Source organism: Heliangelus exortis, chromosome 3, assembly GCF_036169615.1.
Source record: "Heliangelus exortis chromosome 3, bHelExo1.hap1, whole genome shotgun sequence".
In the NCBI taxonomy this organism is placed as follows: Eukaryota; Metazoa; Chordata; class Aves; order Apodiformes; family Trochilidae; genus Heliangelus; species Heliangelus exortis.
This window is the reverse complement of record NC_092424.1, coordinates 23,551,585-23,564,672: the sequence shown is the minus strand read 5'-3', so window position 1 is coordinate 23,564,672 and position 13,088 is coordinate 23,551,585. Positions and strand designations below refer to the sequence as shown.

General features: G+C 37.1%; 1 protein-coding gene across 2 annotated transcripts in view; it reads right to left on the bottom strand.

Moving 5' to 3' along the window:
• Nucleotides 1-13,088, bottom strand: part of KCNK2 (potassium two pore domain channel subfamily K member 2) — a 124,312-nt gene that overhangs the window by 14,524 nt on the left and 96,700 nt on the right. For both annotated transcript variants that reach the window (XM_071739633.1, XM_071739634.1), the window contains 3 exons: nt 12,652-12,812; nt 9,530-9,716; nt 631-770 (listed from right to left, as the gene is read on the bottom strand). In XM_071739633.1, coding sequence (XP_071595734.1) covers nt 631-770; nt 9,530-9,716; nt 12,652-12,812 — 488 coding nt within the window. The remainder of the gene's footprint in view (nt 1-630; nt 771-9,529; nt 9,717-12,651; nt 12,813-13,088) is intronic.

Genomic DNA, 13,088 nt, shown 5'->3' with positions numbered 1-13,088 from the left:
CTCTAACAGTTTCAGAACCAGGACATTTTCTTAAATGACAGAATTCAAAGTACAAGATTGTAACATCACTCGAATGAGAAATACCTATTTACAAGTAAAAATGCATTTGAACTGAAAGCAATGCACCTAACCACAAATAACTATGCATGCTGATGAAGATATTATGGTAAAATACACCCAGGCATATTTCAATAATTCATTCCAATACTTTTCATGATATAAAGTATTTACTCTCTTATCATTATAAAAAGATCAGAGCTACTCTGAATATAGCTATTTAGTACTTATCCTTACATACCTGCATCCCACATAACAACAGTCAAAGCAGAATTATTTTTGGCTCAAAAAATTAGGACTTCATTCTACTGTCTAGAGTAATCCTTTCAGAGACCTTTTTTGCATACACAATTTAACAATACATTTCATCTAAATTTATATGCAGACATATGAAAAATCACTGTATGTTTGAGGAGAGTGATAGAAAGTTTGCTGCACCTTGGTCTGCGGTATACTTCATAAACAAACAGCTTTGATTTATGCCCTACAAGAAAAAGCAGTTATAAGCTCACCAGACTTGGAATCAAATCTTCTTAGAAGTAATATTTTTTTCTCCTTTCAAAATGTTCTTACCTCTTCCTTTGTCTTTTTTGATATGACTCGTAGCCAGTCTCCAATCATACTGAGGACAGCTGCGAAGTAAGCAAGCCCAACAAGAATCCAGAACCATACAACTGGCTTGTAAAAATCTAGGTACTCAATATCTGAGCCTCCTGAAAAACAATGAAATTCAAAATAAATCAGACTTAGTAGTCATAGGTACAAATCTCTTTTAAAATTAATGATTTCCCTTTAAAAGTAACCCAAAACAACAAACAAACACAAAATCCTCAAACCACACCAAAACGGTGCTGTTTCTCACAATTTCTTTTATTTTTTTACCCATGCAAAAATTGATACCAAAATTTTTGTTGAATTTGAGTAAGGTGTGATCTAAATTATTCCACTCTTGAAAGCAGATTGCAGATCAGCAGCAGTATGCAAATTTTAGTCAGTTATTTTTAATAATTCACGATAATTAAAAACACATCACAGATTCAACTTCTCATATATCATTATTTAAGGCAGAAGTCATTGAGAACAGCTTGAATGAAAGGACTTTCCACTTGCCATAAGTAACAATGAAGTCCCAGATTTGAAGTATTGTTCTGGAATACATAATCTGCTCATATCCTGAGAAATCTGATTTTGCAAGAACTTGGAAACACATATCAATGCTTACATAAATCCTTTAACCCTGATAAGAATAGCACCTGCATTAACAAATGTCCTGGGTGGGTAGGCAAACATTATAATCTCCATTTTGCAGAGGAAGTGTGGTGCAGGGAATTGTTTTGAACTGATCATACTTAAAAAAACGTATTGATAAAATAGCTGGCAGCAGAAGGCAACATTTTTGGATCCCACTGTCACAAGCAGCAGTCACTTCCATCCTCCCAGTATTAAATAAAAAATGATAAATTTCAGAGATGTCTGGAGTGGAGCTTTCAGGTACAATACAGCCATGGAGAAGAGATGTTTTATTTCCATAAAAAAAACCATTGTTCATCCAGAGCTCTTGACAACACAAAATAACTCTCATTTCACATCTTGCAATACATAAAACAGAAGCCTTACGCATGCAATTCATCTGTGTTATAATAAATAAAATCAGGCTCCTAGTTTGACTTGCTGCAAGTAGAAGTTTGATGTGCATATCTGCTCACAATTGAAGAGACTCCACAGTAAACGTTTTTCAGGAACATTAAAGAAATCAGTACAAATACATAACACATTGCTTTAAGTATTTGCATCCTGTACTGAACCAAAGGCAAACAGTCCACAAAATATCAACCAAATTGTTACAGTAACAAGATTAACTCTTAAGAAGAATAATGTTTTCCTAGCTGCCCTTATGAAATCATAACAGACATTACAAACAAATAACAAAGAATTTTAGTGATGGTTATCTTTGTATGGAAGCTCTCAAAGACAGAAATTTTTGTTCTTCTCGTGTCAATAAACCATTTCATCAATAAAGTCTATTGTTTTGTAGTGGTTTGCTCAAATATCCAAGAGATGAATCCACATTGCATAAAGGGAGATGCTCTGACACCTATGCGGGCAAAAGTAAGGGCTCTGTCTGGAACAGGAGACAGACAAACACCAAAGGATTGAGTATGTCACAGCCCAAGACCAGAAAATAAACAGAAATGAAGCATTTTTTTAATGTCATGCTGCTCATGCAGTGAGAGGGTTTTAGGAATGATTTGCCCATAATTTGTTGTCATTCAAACAATGGTTGATCACCACCATGCATTAGCACTAGCAGGAGGTGGTAACGCATCAGGCTCAGTGGTTCACCTTTTTCTTTTGCATTGTATGAACAGCTGGAGAAAGTATCATATAAAGCAGCCACTCAGCTGGTTTTTAAATTTTGTTTACAGCAAGATAAATTCCCAGGGCAAAAGTTAGGACACATTCATATTCAACCAAGAGTTTTCTTTATTGTCCAGCCAGGAGATGGCTGTATCTAACCATGCCCAAAGGAGCTGAGCTTTCCTAAAGTTACAACAGGCCAGTCAAGAACACTCCAGGAAAAGGCTTAACAGCTAAGATCTTTATTGGCTGTTGAGTTTTTGAATTTCAAGGAGTTCTCAGGTGAGGACTCAATTTAATGGAATACCAGGGGGAGAGAGACATATCTAAGAATGTTTCTCCTGGAGATAACTACTGTCTCCTGTGATGCTTAAACATCTGTTAGTGCTATAATGCAGTTACCTGGGAATGTAATTAAATAGAATTTCACTGGTAGGAAAACGTGATCGAAAGCCAACTATACTGAAATTAAAGTAAATGGAATTCATTAACTGCTGATTTACAATTCACATAAATGGGTATGAATGTATTTTGGTGTGAGAATGCATAGCTAGAGGTACTTGTACTGAAGCATATGAGATAATTCACTTAATGCTTTTTACAGTGTTACCAGTAAAATAACATGACACATTTGCATGGACTTCTCATGGAAAACTTTTTACCTAAAAATGCTATCATCTTTCTTTTGCAAATCATAATATTTTCTATAGTCTTTCAGAAAGCAAAATCCTGAGAAGGCAGAAGCTGAATTTCATTGTTTACTTGGCAAAACCAATTTTGTGGGTCAAGGGACAGAACTTTTTTCCATTGTTGTTCTACCTCTATCTGAAATAGGTGACAACAACAATTAAGACATATATCTCCCATCAGAATATGCTTGCTCTCTAACTAAAAGTCTCACTGCCATAATCTTTTAACAAGAGCAGCTATATTTTATTGCAGAGATGTTTTCAGGTAAATATTTGATCCAAAGTCCCTTGAAATCTAAGAGAAATCAAGGATATTTTCCATCCACCTTCATCACAGGCTATTGTATTGCTGCTGCCATTATTCTTACATCTACCAAACAATATTTAAATTATTGGGGATTTCAGCACTTTTAAAGTCATAGGTTATTTTATTGTCCAAAGATATTAGTGAAGGATGTCCTTAAAGAAGATTTAGGAAGTGCCTTGTTCTCAGGTAAGGGATAAGATTTTCCAATATGTGCATTATTCATTTATTTACATATAACAAGTACATTTTAAGTAAATAATTGTCCTAATTGTTGTGACTCTTTCCCCCATTCTTTCTACAACTAACTGACTCAAAATAGAAACATGCAATTATGTGTATAATTTTTTTCTGGTCTTGTTTGCATTTTTGCTTCAAAATTAGAAGCAGAGAACAGAAAGTGCTATTGGCGGTTTCCATGCCAGCACGAAACTCTGGCTTATTAAAAAATTTGCCCTCCAAACCAGGAAATGTCTATTATTTTTTATCAGATTCTGGGTATAGAAATGCGATGAAATCCAAGCACAGTTTTAATTGCAGAATAACAACTGGCTGTCCATAAGCCCCATTGCAACAAACCTGGCTTAATTCAAAAGCATCATTTGTCTGACTCCAGAGAAATAGGGAGGTTCAGCCCTGCAGTTTGAAAGCAATTACTGAAGACTGCACAAAAGGACAGCGAAGGGCCAGCTTATGCAGAGACATGGAAACCCAGCATGCTTAAGACAAGATAGCATTGCACTGTGAGAGAGAATGTAAGTAGACCATACAAATTACTTGCTGCCACTCAGTGGGAAATGGAGAGCTACTTCAGAATACAAAGCAGGGCTACAAAACATTCCTCACACACTGTCCTATACAGAAAACATGGCAAGACATGACAAGCTGACTTTAGCTTAAAGCAGGCTGTGTGGTTCACACCACACAGTCCCTGTTATGGAAGTGAAGCCCTGAGGTGGCCTTTAGGAGAGCACACAGCTCCTTTATGTCTCTTGCTTGGCAGGACAGCAATTATTGTCTGTGGAAGTCTTTCTCCCAGGTAAGTAACAGCAAACTGTGACAGCAGCTCAACCAGCCTGCTGGGACCACCATGTGGAACCTCCCAGTTTGGAGGCATTGAATGAAACCAAAACTCTACAAACTGGGTCTCAGCCCAAGCAATACAGGGCAGACCAAGATGTCTGTATTACAGTGGCAATACACCAAATTCAGTTACAGACCAAAACAGTAAAAAATAAGCTAAAAATCAGAGCTCAAAACAAGGAAAAAATCCCAAACCAACAAAACTGAAAAATCCCCAGAGAGCTACAATACATTTTTTTAAAGTGAGACTTGAAGAAGACTCTGATCTGTTGAACTGAATTAATTGCAGCATTAGCTTATATCATCACTATGCCCCACTGTGAAACAGACTACTGATGTGCTACTTATACTTCTGACCTCTACTTAATTCAGTCAACTTTTAAACATCTCACTCAATTTAGATTTTAAACCTCCTAGATTAACTCCCTTAGGTACATTTGACTGTACCTTCTAATCTTTACTGCAGTTAAAGGATTTATCTGCACACATGAAAAATATATTGTCATGTTCTACATATATGTATGTACCTCACTGCTGAGTACCCAATAATGTCTTTCATTATATTAAAAAAATTACACATTTGAATTAGAATATCTCATTTTTTTCTTAGAATATTAGTAATACTGACTGAATTGCAGTCTTCTGGCACACTAAATTCAATTATTTCACTTGAAAACAAGAAAGGGGATATTTGACTTTATCCTGATTGTCGTAAGACAGTGAGGGCTGTAATATAATTTCTTACCTCCTTATTTTAATTTTTTTTCTAAAAAAAAAAAAAAAGCTACAGTAATAAGCTGTCTTCAATTATAAAAACTTGTTTCCCTACAGAAATTTAAAAAACAAATCATCCCCTCCAAAAACTAGAAAAATCAAACCATTTCATAAAATATTAGGCTTGTTTTTTTTGAATAATCATAGAATCACAGAATGGTTTGGGTTGGAAGGGGCCTTAAAGATCATCAAGATACAACCCCCCCCTGCATGGGCAGGGACACCTCCCACTGGTCTGAGTTGCACAAGGCTTTATCCAACCCGGACTTCAGCACTTTCCAGGGAGGGGGCATACACAACTTCCCTAGAAAACCTATTCCAATGTTTTACTACCCTCATGGTGAAGAATTCTCTCTTAGTAGCTAACCTAAATCTACCCTCTCTCAGTTTGAAACCATTACCCCTTGTCCTGTCACTACCCTCTCTGGTGAAAAGTCCCCCCCCAGCTTTCCTGTAGGCCCCTTTCATGTACTGGAAGACCTCTACAAGGTGTCCCCAGAGCCTTCTCTTCTCCAGGATGAACAGCCCCAACTGTCAGCCTGTCTTTATAGCAGAGCTCCTCCAGCCCTTTGATCATCTTCGTGGCCCTTCTCTGGACACTCTCCAATAGTTCTATATATCTTTGTCTGCTGGGGACTCTCCTATATTTTCTTGAATATGCACTTCAAGGCCTCTTCATCTTTTCCCTCCTTGCATACACCTTGAATAATTAGTCTTTTATGTTTGTTTGCCTTGAAGCTTCTCTTTCTGGTTGAAACTGCAGCTGAAATTTCCATAGGCTCTAAATAGCAACCTAGTTTCTGAGTACAAAAGGAGTGGGTTTGGCATTGTTGTTACTGGGAACAGAATACTGGGTCTCCAGGACAAATGAGGAGAAAACTTCTGCAAAACTCTACAAGAATTTCTGAAGTGACAACATGCTACAGCCTTTAGCACCATTATGTCCCTGAATCCCAGATTCTTTTGTCGGCTCCCTTTTGATAGAGCTATTCAAAACCACTCTCTCCCCTCCCAAAAGTTCTTCAGGATTTCTCTTTTTAAGTCTTACCTGCAGTGCTGCCAGAAAGCAGCAAGTTGCATATTAGTGAAAAATTACAGATATTGTAAGAAAAGTTTATTTTAACCCAGATACACTTTGTTGATTGTTATCACAACTATGACATTTGTATGTTGGAATGACAGTTTCAGAAAAAAAGTAACAGAATATTTTGAAGTTTCCAAATATTTGGAAAGTTTGGCTTTGAGGGAATCTTATTAGCCAAAACTGACACATAATCATTAATTATTCCATGGACCTCCAATATGCTACAGAAATTGCTAATTTTATTTTTATTGCTGCAAGTTCACTCTGTTATAATTGCAAACTGGAGTACCACTGTCCACCACGCAGCTGTAGTTTTTACTATAATTCTGAGGGAACAAAGGTAATTTTCATCCTAAGCATTAAGAAACATGCCTTTCCAGTCAGGAAAAAAAAAAATGGGGAAAGGAATATATTCATGCCAGTGTGAGGTTTTTTCCCAGATACATTGCCATGTAGGCACTAAATGGACTGACACATCATTCTGCTTGCTTCATAACTCAGTGTGACAGAGCAAAACCAAGAATGCCATGCTCTAGAGCCACTATTTCAGATTCAATACCTTTATTGTACCATGACAACCTCTCCTAAAGCCTTGTGCAGCATTACATGCCTTAACACTACATGCTTATTTCTCCTCTGACTATGGTATTCAGCTTTACTAAACTTCCAGGAGACAGTGTTCAAGCTGAAGCCTACCCCAAAAATTTCAGTGGCCCTTGGTGTCTTCATGGCAGTTATGACTTACTAAAAGAAAACCAAACAAAATTATAATTTTCCTATCATCAAAAGATTCTGCATACTTCAAAATCATAAGGAAGCCTAACCCTAAGACAAATTCTATCAGTGAACTTGCAATGTCAGTTTTGTTCAAATATTAATATTTATGCACACTGATGACTCTAAGCTTCCCCAGTGCAAAGCACGATCACTGATCAGCTCAGCTGTTTTTCAGGATTTTTAACTAGACAATTATGTACCAGAATGATAAGAAAACAAACAGTCCTTTTTGAAAAATTCAAGTCATCTGCCGTAAACTACTAGTCTATAAATATTATAATAGTATCAGCTTCGTCTCTGACAAAATACAGTCCAGGGGCAATGTTAACTTCCCAGTTATGACAGAGATAGTCATCTATCCCTGTATTCTTGAGCATCCTCTCTGCAAGTGCAAATCCAATTCCCAAACACTGAAACACGTAGTCAATAACAGAGTACAAATAGAAGTGTTGTGAATGTTACCTTAAAAGAAAATAGAAAACATTCATGACATTTTAACATGACATTAATTTTAAATGTTTCCTTTAAAACTAAAATATATAAATATATATAAAGTGAAACATAAAAAGACATAAGATATAGAACATTGTAACTCAAGGATATTCTGTAGAAAGAGAAAGTGTTTTCTGGTAAAGTTGAAAAACAGACATGATTTAGGAGCAAATTACAATATCAAGTGGTCTACAAATAGAAAAATTCATGGAAATTTATGATGAGAGTAATGATTAATGTACTCAGTGTTCCTATTAGAGTCAAGTGGGCCATTTCACATAATGCTTTACAGTACACATAACCAGGCCTGTACACACTTATTTTATTCCCTAACATATCTGTATCCCTCGGGAACAAATGTCTAAACCCTTAACTTGGAAACAGAATGATTTTTTTTTACTTGGTCTCAGTTAGAATCTAGCTAGAACCATAAATTCCTGAAGACTACATTGAAAGAAACAAAAAATATGGGAAAGGAAAAGGGAGAAACCAGTGATATGTGTTCAGAAGAAATACAGAATCATCACAGAAAAAACATGCAAAAGTCCAAATAACTTTCATTTGTCATTTTACAGACCAGCTCTATAATTCATAAGAATCTTTGGCAAGTTCTCACTTGGCCTTTGTTCTTTAAACAACTTGAACAATGAAATATCTTAAACTCTAAATTTCTCTCATTTTACCCAGATCATTTATGAACATGCCAAACAGTTCAGACCCTTCTGAGGTCTCTGTAGGTCTTCACCAGCCTAAAAAACTCTTGCCAGTGACAAGACCTGTCACATTCCTGCCAGCAAGGCAAGGTTCAGGCAGGCCTGCAAGTCATTAGAAGGAATTACCCAACCTGACACCTGAAATGTTCAGACTCATGAAACAGCCCTGGCTACTGATGGAGCATGGGAGGAGCCCATTCCACCATGGATGCCTACTAGAAATGCTTGTCTCTATTGGGGTAGCTCACTGATGGCAGTACAGCACTGCTGTTCTTCTCAGGTACCTCTGCACAGAGTTCTGGGGCGGGAGGAAGGCATCCATGAAGGAGAAAGATGCTGGTGCTGCATCAGGAGAAGTGTGAGCTCAGGCACAAGAAAGCAAATCTTGGACTCATAGCACAAAGCTCTGAATTTTGAGTCCTCACCTCAACACATTGCTGACTTGGACAAACATGCTTCCTCAAAACAGGCAACACATACTTGCTTAATCCTATTCTGAGAAGCAGTCCAGTATCTCTAACACCTTTTCAAGAAAAAGTTCATGTAGTACTGGCCTAAGTTTTTTGGGTTTTTTTTAGCTCAGTTTCTCAAAGTTCTTTGCAACCAAACCACTTTGTGTTAATAGATCCGTAAAAGTTGAATATGTTACCTATGGGTTGTGCTAAACCTTCTTCCATTACAAAACACACATAGACAAAAGCATACGTAGCAAACAAAAGAAAGCAAAACCAGAAGCAAGATCTAACAGCAGTAGACACATCTCAGTGGCAGAAAGAGCTCTGGAACAACACTTTGAAAGTGATGTATACAAAAGCTATGTCTCATAACTTTAAAGGGTGAGATATTTTAAGCCACTCCAGCTGAAAAAAATATATTCAGCAGACTAAAATACTGTATTTATTCTTGCAATTCCCTCAAAGTATAAGAAAAAAAAAATCTACCACAAAATTAGGTAAAGCATCTCTTAACAGTACAGGAGAAGTAAAAATGCACCACACAGAAACAGGCACCATGCATTGCACTGACCCAGCTCCTGTCTTCAGCCTCCCACATGATCCAACATGAGGACAGGCCCCCTCACATGCACTGACACAAGAATAATAAAGGTTAAAATTGGGAGAAAGGCACCACAAGAAAAATGTGTTTGTCCAAACACAATAAATAATAAAAAAAAAAAGCAGAAAAGAGAAAATCTTACCTGCAACATAGTCACCAAATCCAATGGTAGTTAAAGTGATAACCACAAAGTAAATTGCATCTAGCGTGCTCCAGCCTTCTATGTGCTTGAATATAACTGCAGGAAGAGCAACAAACAGCACGCAGCCAAAGAGTATGAAGATTATTGTTGAAATTATGCGAATCTTTGTCTGACTCACATTCCATTTCTGGGAAGGGAAGAGGAAAAAGAGGAAATCCAGAGTTATTAACACTGCCCCACTGCACATATCACTGATTACCCACAGTGAGCATTACACTGCTCAAGGGGGACATTGCATCGTAATTCTCGAGCAAACAGGAAAAATCAAAGCAGGGTTTTATTTTGAAAGGGTTTCAGAGCAAACATGACTACCCAAGGAAACTTTTGCTAGCAGGGAATGCAGGGTGGGGGCTGGACCCCTCACGGTGGTCAGGTTTGTGATGTGGCTGAGTGGCACACATAGTGTTAATCACTATTAACAGCTGATCATGCTGAAGTTTTGAGTGGGAGCTAGATATCTGAATGCTTGCACCTGCAGTGTCTCTACTTTTTTTGCACAAATAACTGAATTTAAAAAGTGAATTTTAACCATATAGTTCTCCCTAATCAAGTAACTGGTTAAACAGAACCACAGCAAATAGGGCTTTATTTTCATTCAGGAACTGACAAAACAGTGCAACTTCATTTTATGTTGAAGTATTTTTGTTGTAGGAATACATTATGAAAAAATGAAAACCATTATTCTTATGAGCAACAGGCTAAGAAACACACAAATTGGTCTCAAAACTTTGTATTTATAAGCAAAAACTAATATTCAGTGATACAAAAAAGGAAAGGATAAAATTAAAATATTCTCATGGAATGTTCTTGCCCTTTTTAAGAAAACTCAATGGAAATCAATGTTATTCATCAGTAACTTGTCTGGACTTAAACTGATATTCCCAAGTAAAAAATATCTGCCTTTGCTTAAAACACTTTCAAACTTGTATTTTCTAATGCATAAGACCACTCAGCACAGCCCTAGTTTCCTTTGTTTCAAAAATAAATCCACAGCAGACCTTTTGTATATAGAAAAGTGTTCTTTCTGCAAGACTGGGGGCTTGTTGCAGAAAACCAATCCAACAATCCTTCTAACACTTGCAAAGCTGATGCAAACAGCTACAAAGTCAGGCTGATTACTAAATATGCACGGGATGGGACATTCTACATATCAAGAATCAAATAGTATTTGTAAATGTAAACTTATATATGTTTCAAATATTAGGTAATAGTTAATCCTACAACATTTTATTACAAGTTAGTAAAACACCTTAATAATTAATTTTCTGAATTTTCATTATGCTATTTATTCTATGGTTCAAAACTCCCAATGAATGAAAGTTTGATAACTGCATTAGTAAAATACATCTTAATAAACTTCTGTGTGTGTGTGTGTGTGAAACAGAGACAAATTCTATAAATTATGGGTGTCACCCCCACTTTTAAGAAGAGTTCCAAGGAGGACTCAGGTATTATTATCTTCATAAACAGCCTGGATGTTGGGATCAAGTGCAAGGTGTTGCATCTGGCAACATGTAACCCAGAAGTGCAGCTTGGCTAGAGAGCAGCCTTGCAGAAAGGGACCTGGGGGTCTTGGTGGATACCAGGCTCAACATGAGCAAACAGTGTGCTGCAGCAGCAAAGAAAGCCAACAGGATGCTGGGCTGCATCAGCAAGAGCATCAACAGCAGAGACAAAGAAGTCATTATCCTGTTCCACTCAGCTCTTGTCAGACCACACCTGGAGTATTGTGTCCTGTTTTGGTTCCCACTCTACAAAAAGGATACAGACAGGCTGGAGAGGGTCCAGAGAAGGGCCACAAGGATGATCAGAGGACTGGAGCACCTGCCATATGAGGAGAGACTGAGAAAACTGAGTTTGCTCAGCCTTGAGAAGAGAAGGCTTTGAGGAGACCTTATTACAACATTCCATTATTTAAAGGGCAGCTGCAAAGAAGGTGGAGACTCCCTGTTTAGAAGGAGTCACAAGGACAAGATAAAGGGCAATAGGCACAAGTTGCTCCTGTGGATGATTCCATTTGAATACAAGAGGAAAATTTTTCACTATGAGGATAGACATTGGAATGGTCTCCCAGCGAAAGTGGCAGATTCCTCCACTTTGGAGACTTTTAAGTCTCAGCTAGACTTACCATATAAACAAAAATATTAGAAGGGTTGGACCAAATGATCCTTGAGGTCCCTTCCAACCTGACATTCTGTTATTCTATGATAAATTAAGTTCCTGTGTTAAAATTCAAACCTTTTGCTTGTTAAGGACTTGCTATGGCTTAACTTTTTCAACATCTGCAAGGGTTTATAGTCTTTTTGACAGGTCTCTTCCTTTATTCAAACTGTGCCACTTTGCATGAATAATGAAAGACCAATAGCCAAAGAAAATTATGGGCATGAAGCTCTAGGCTGTGCTAAGCAGTTCAGCAGACAAGGCTGAAAATACCTTAAATAGTAGAAGATCCTACAGCCTAGTGAGGAGACCAGCAAAGAGGAGTCAATTATCAGGGAAGCACCAACTACTTCTGTGCCATTTAGGTCATTCCACTTCTGTGAATGCCCAAAAAACATTCATCACCTGAAGACCCATAAACCTGGAAATGTAGATGCCTGTAGACTTTTCCTCTGCTATCTTGACTAGAGATTTTAAAACTTGTGAGTTTAGCCTCACACACCAAACGTGTTCCTTGAATCAACTCAAACCAGCAGCAATAATTTCCATGTTAGCCCTGCAGTTCCACTCTTCTTCTATTCCTCTGAGTCAGTCATTTCCTACCACAATCTGTATGACAGCCGTAAAACATCACAGCAAGGTTAGGAGTACAAAGCAAAGCAAAAATAAAATGGTTTGGATCTTGTTTCTCTTCCCAGCTGCAATTATTTTAGAAAATGATGGGCTTTATCTAATTATCAATTAACAACATTCAGTAATGTGTTCAGACTTTGCAAAGTTTTCTACCTAGACATGTGGTTACAATGATGAGCTATACCGTGTTTCTCAGACTTTTCATTTTACTTGTTAATTTCAGAACAGAGAGGATCATGAAGAGGAAATGATGCAGCCAGCATACTCACAACAAAGGTATCTTCTACTTTGGCAATCCCTTTTCCAAAGATTGTCCCTAGTTGATCTCCAACACCAGCCAACAGAAAACCAAACAGAGGAATTCCCAATAAGGCATAGATGATACAGAATATCTTTCCACCTTGAGTGCGTGGGGAGATGTTTCCAAAGCCTAAATTACAAAAAACTTGAGAAGTTTAAGAAGTTAACATATATTACATTACACATTTTAAAAAGGCACACCATATGATACAGCAAATATTGTGAAAAATTAAATAAAAGTTTAGTCATATAAACCTCTTTGAGCTAAAATTAAATTACTGCAGAATTCACTGTTTTGGTTTTTTTTTAATATATTGTATACATAATGTGGAGAAGGAAAACTACAACATTAAAGAAATATTTTTTAATTATTTAAATAAATTACAGCTTTTCTCATCTACTTCAT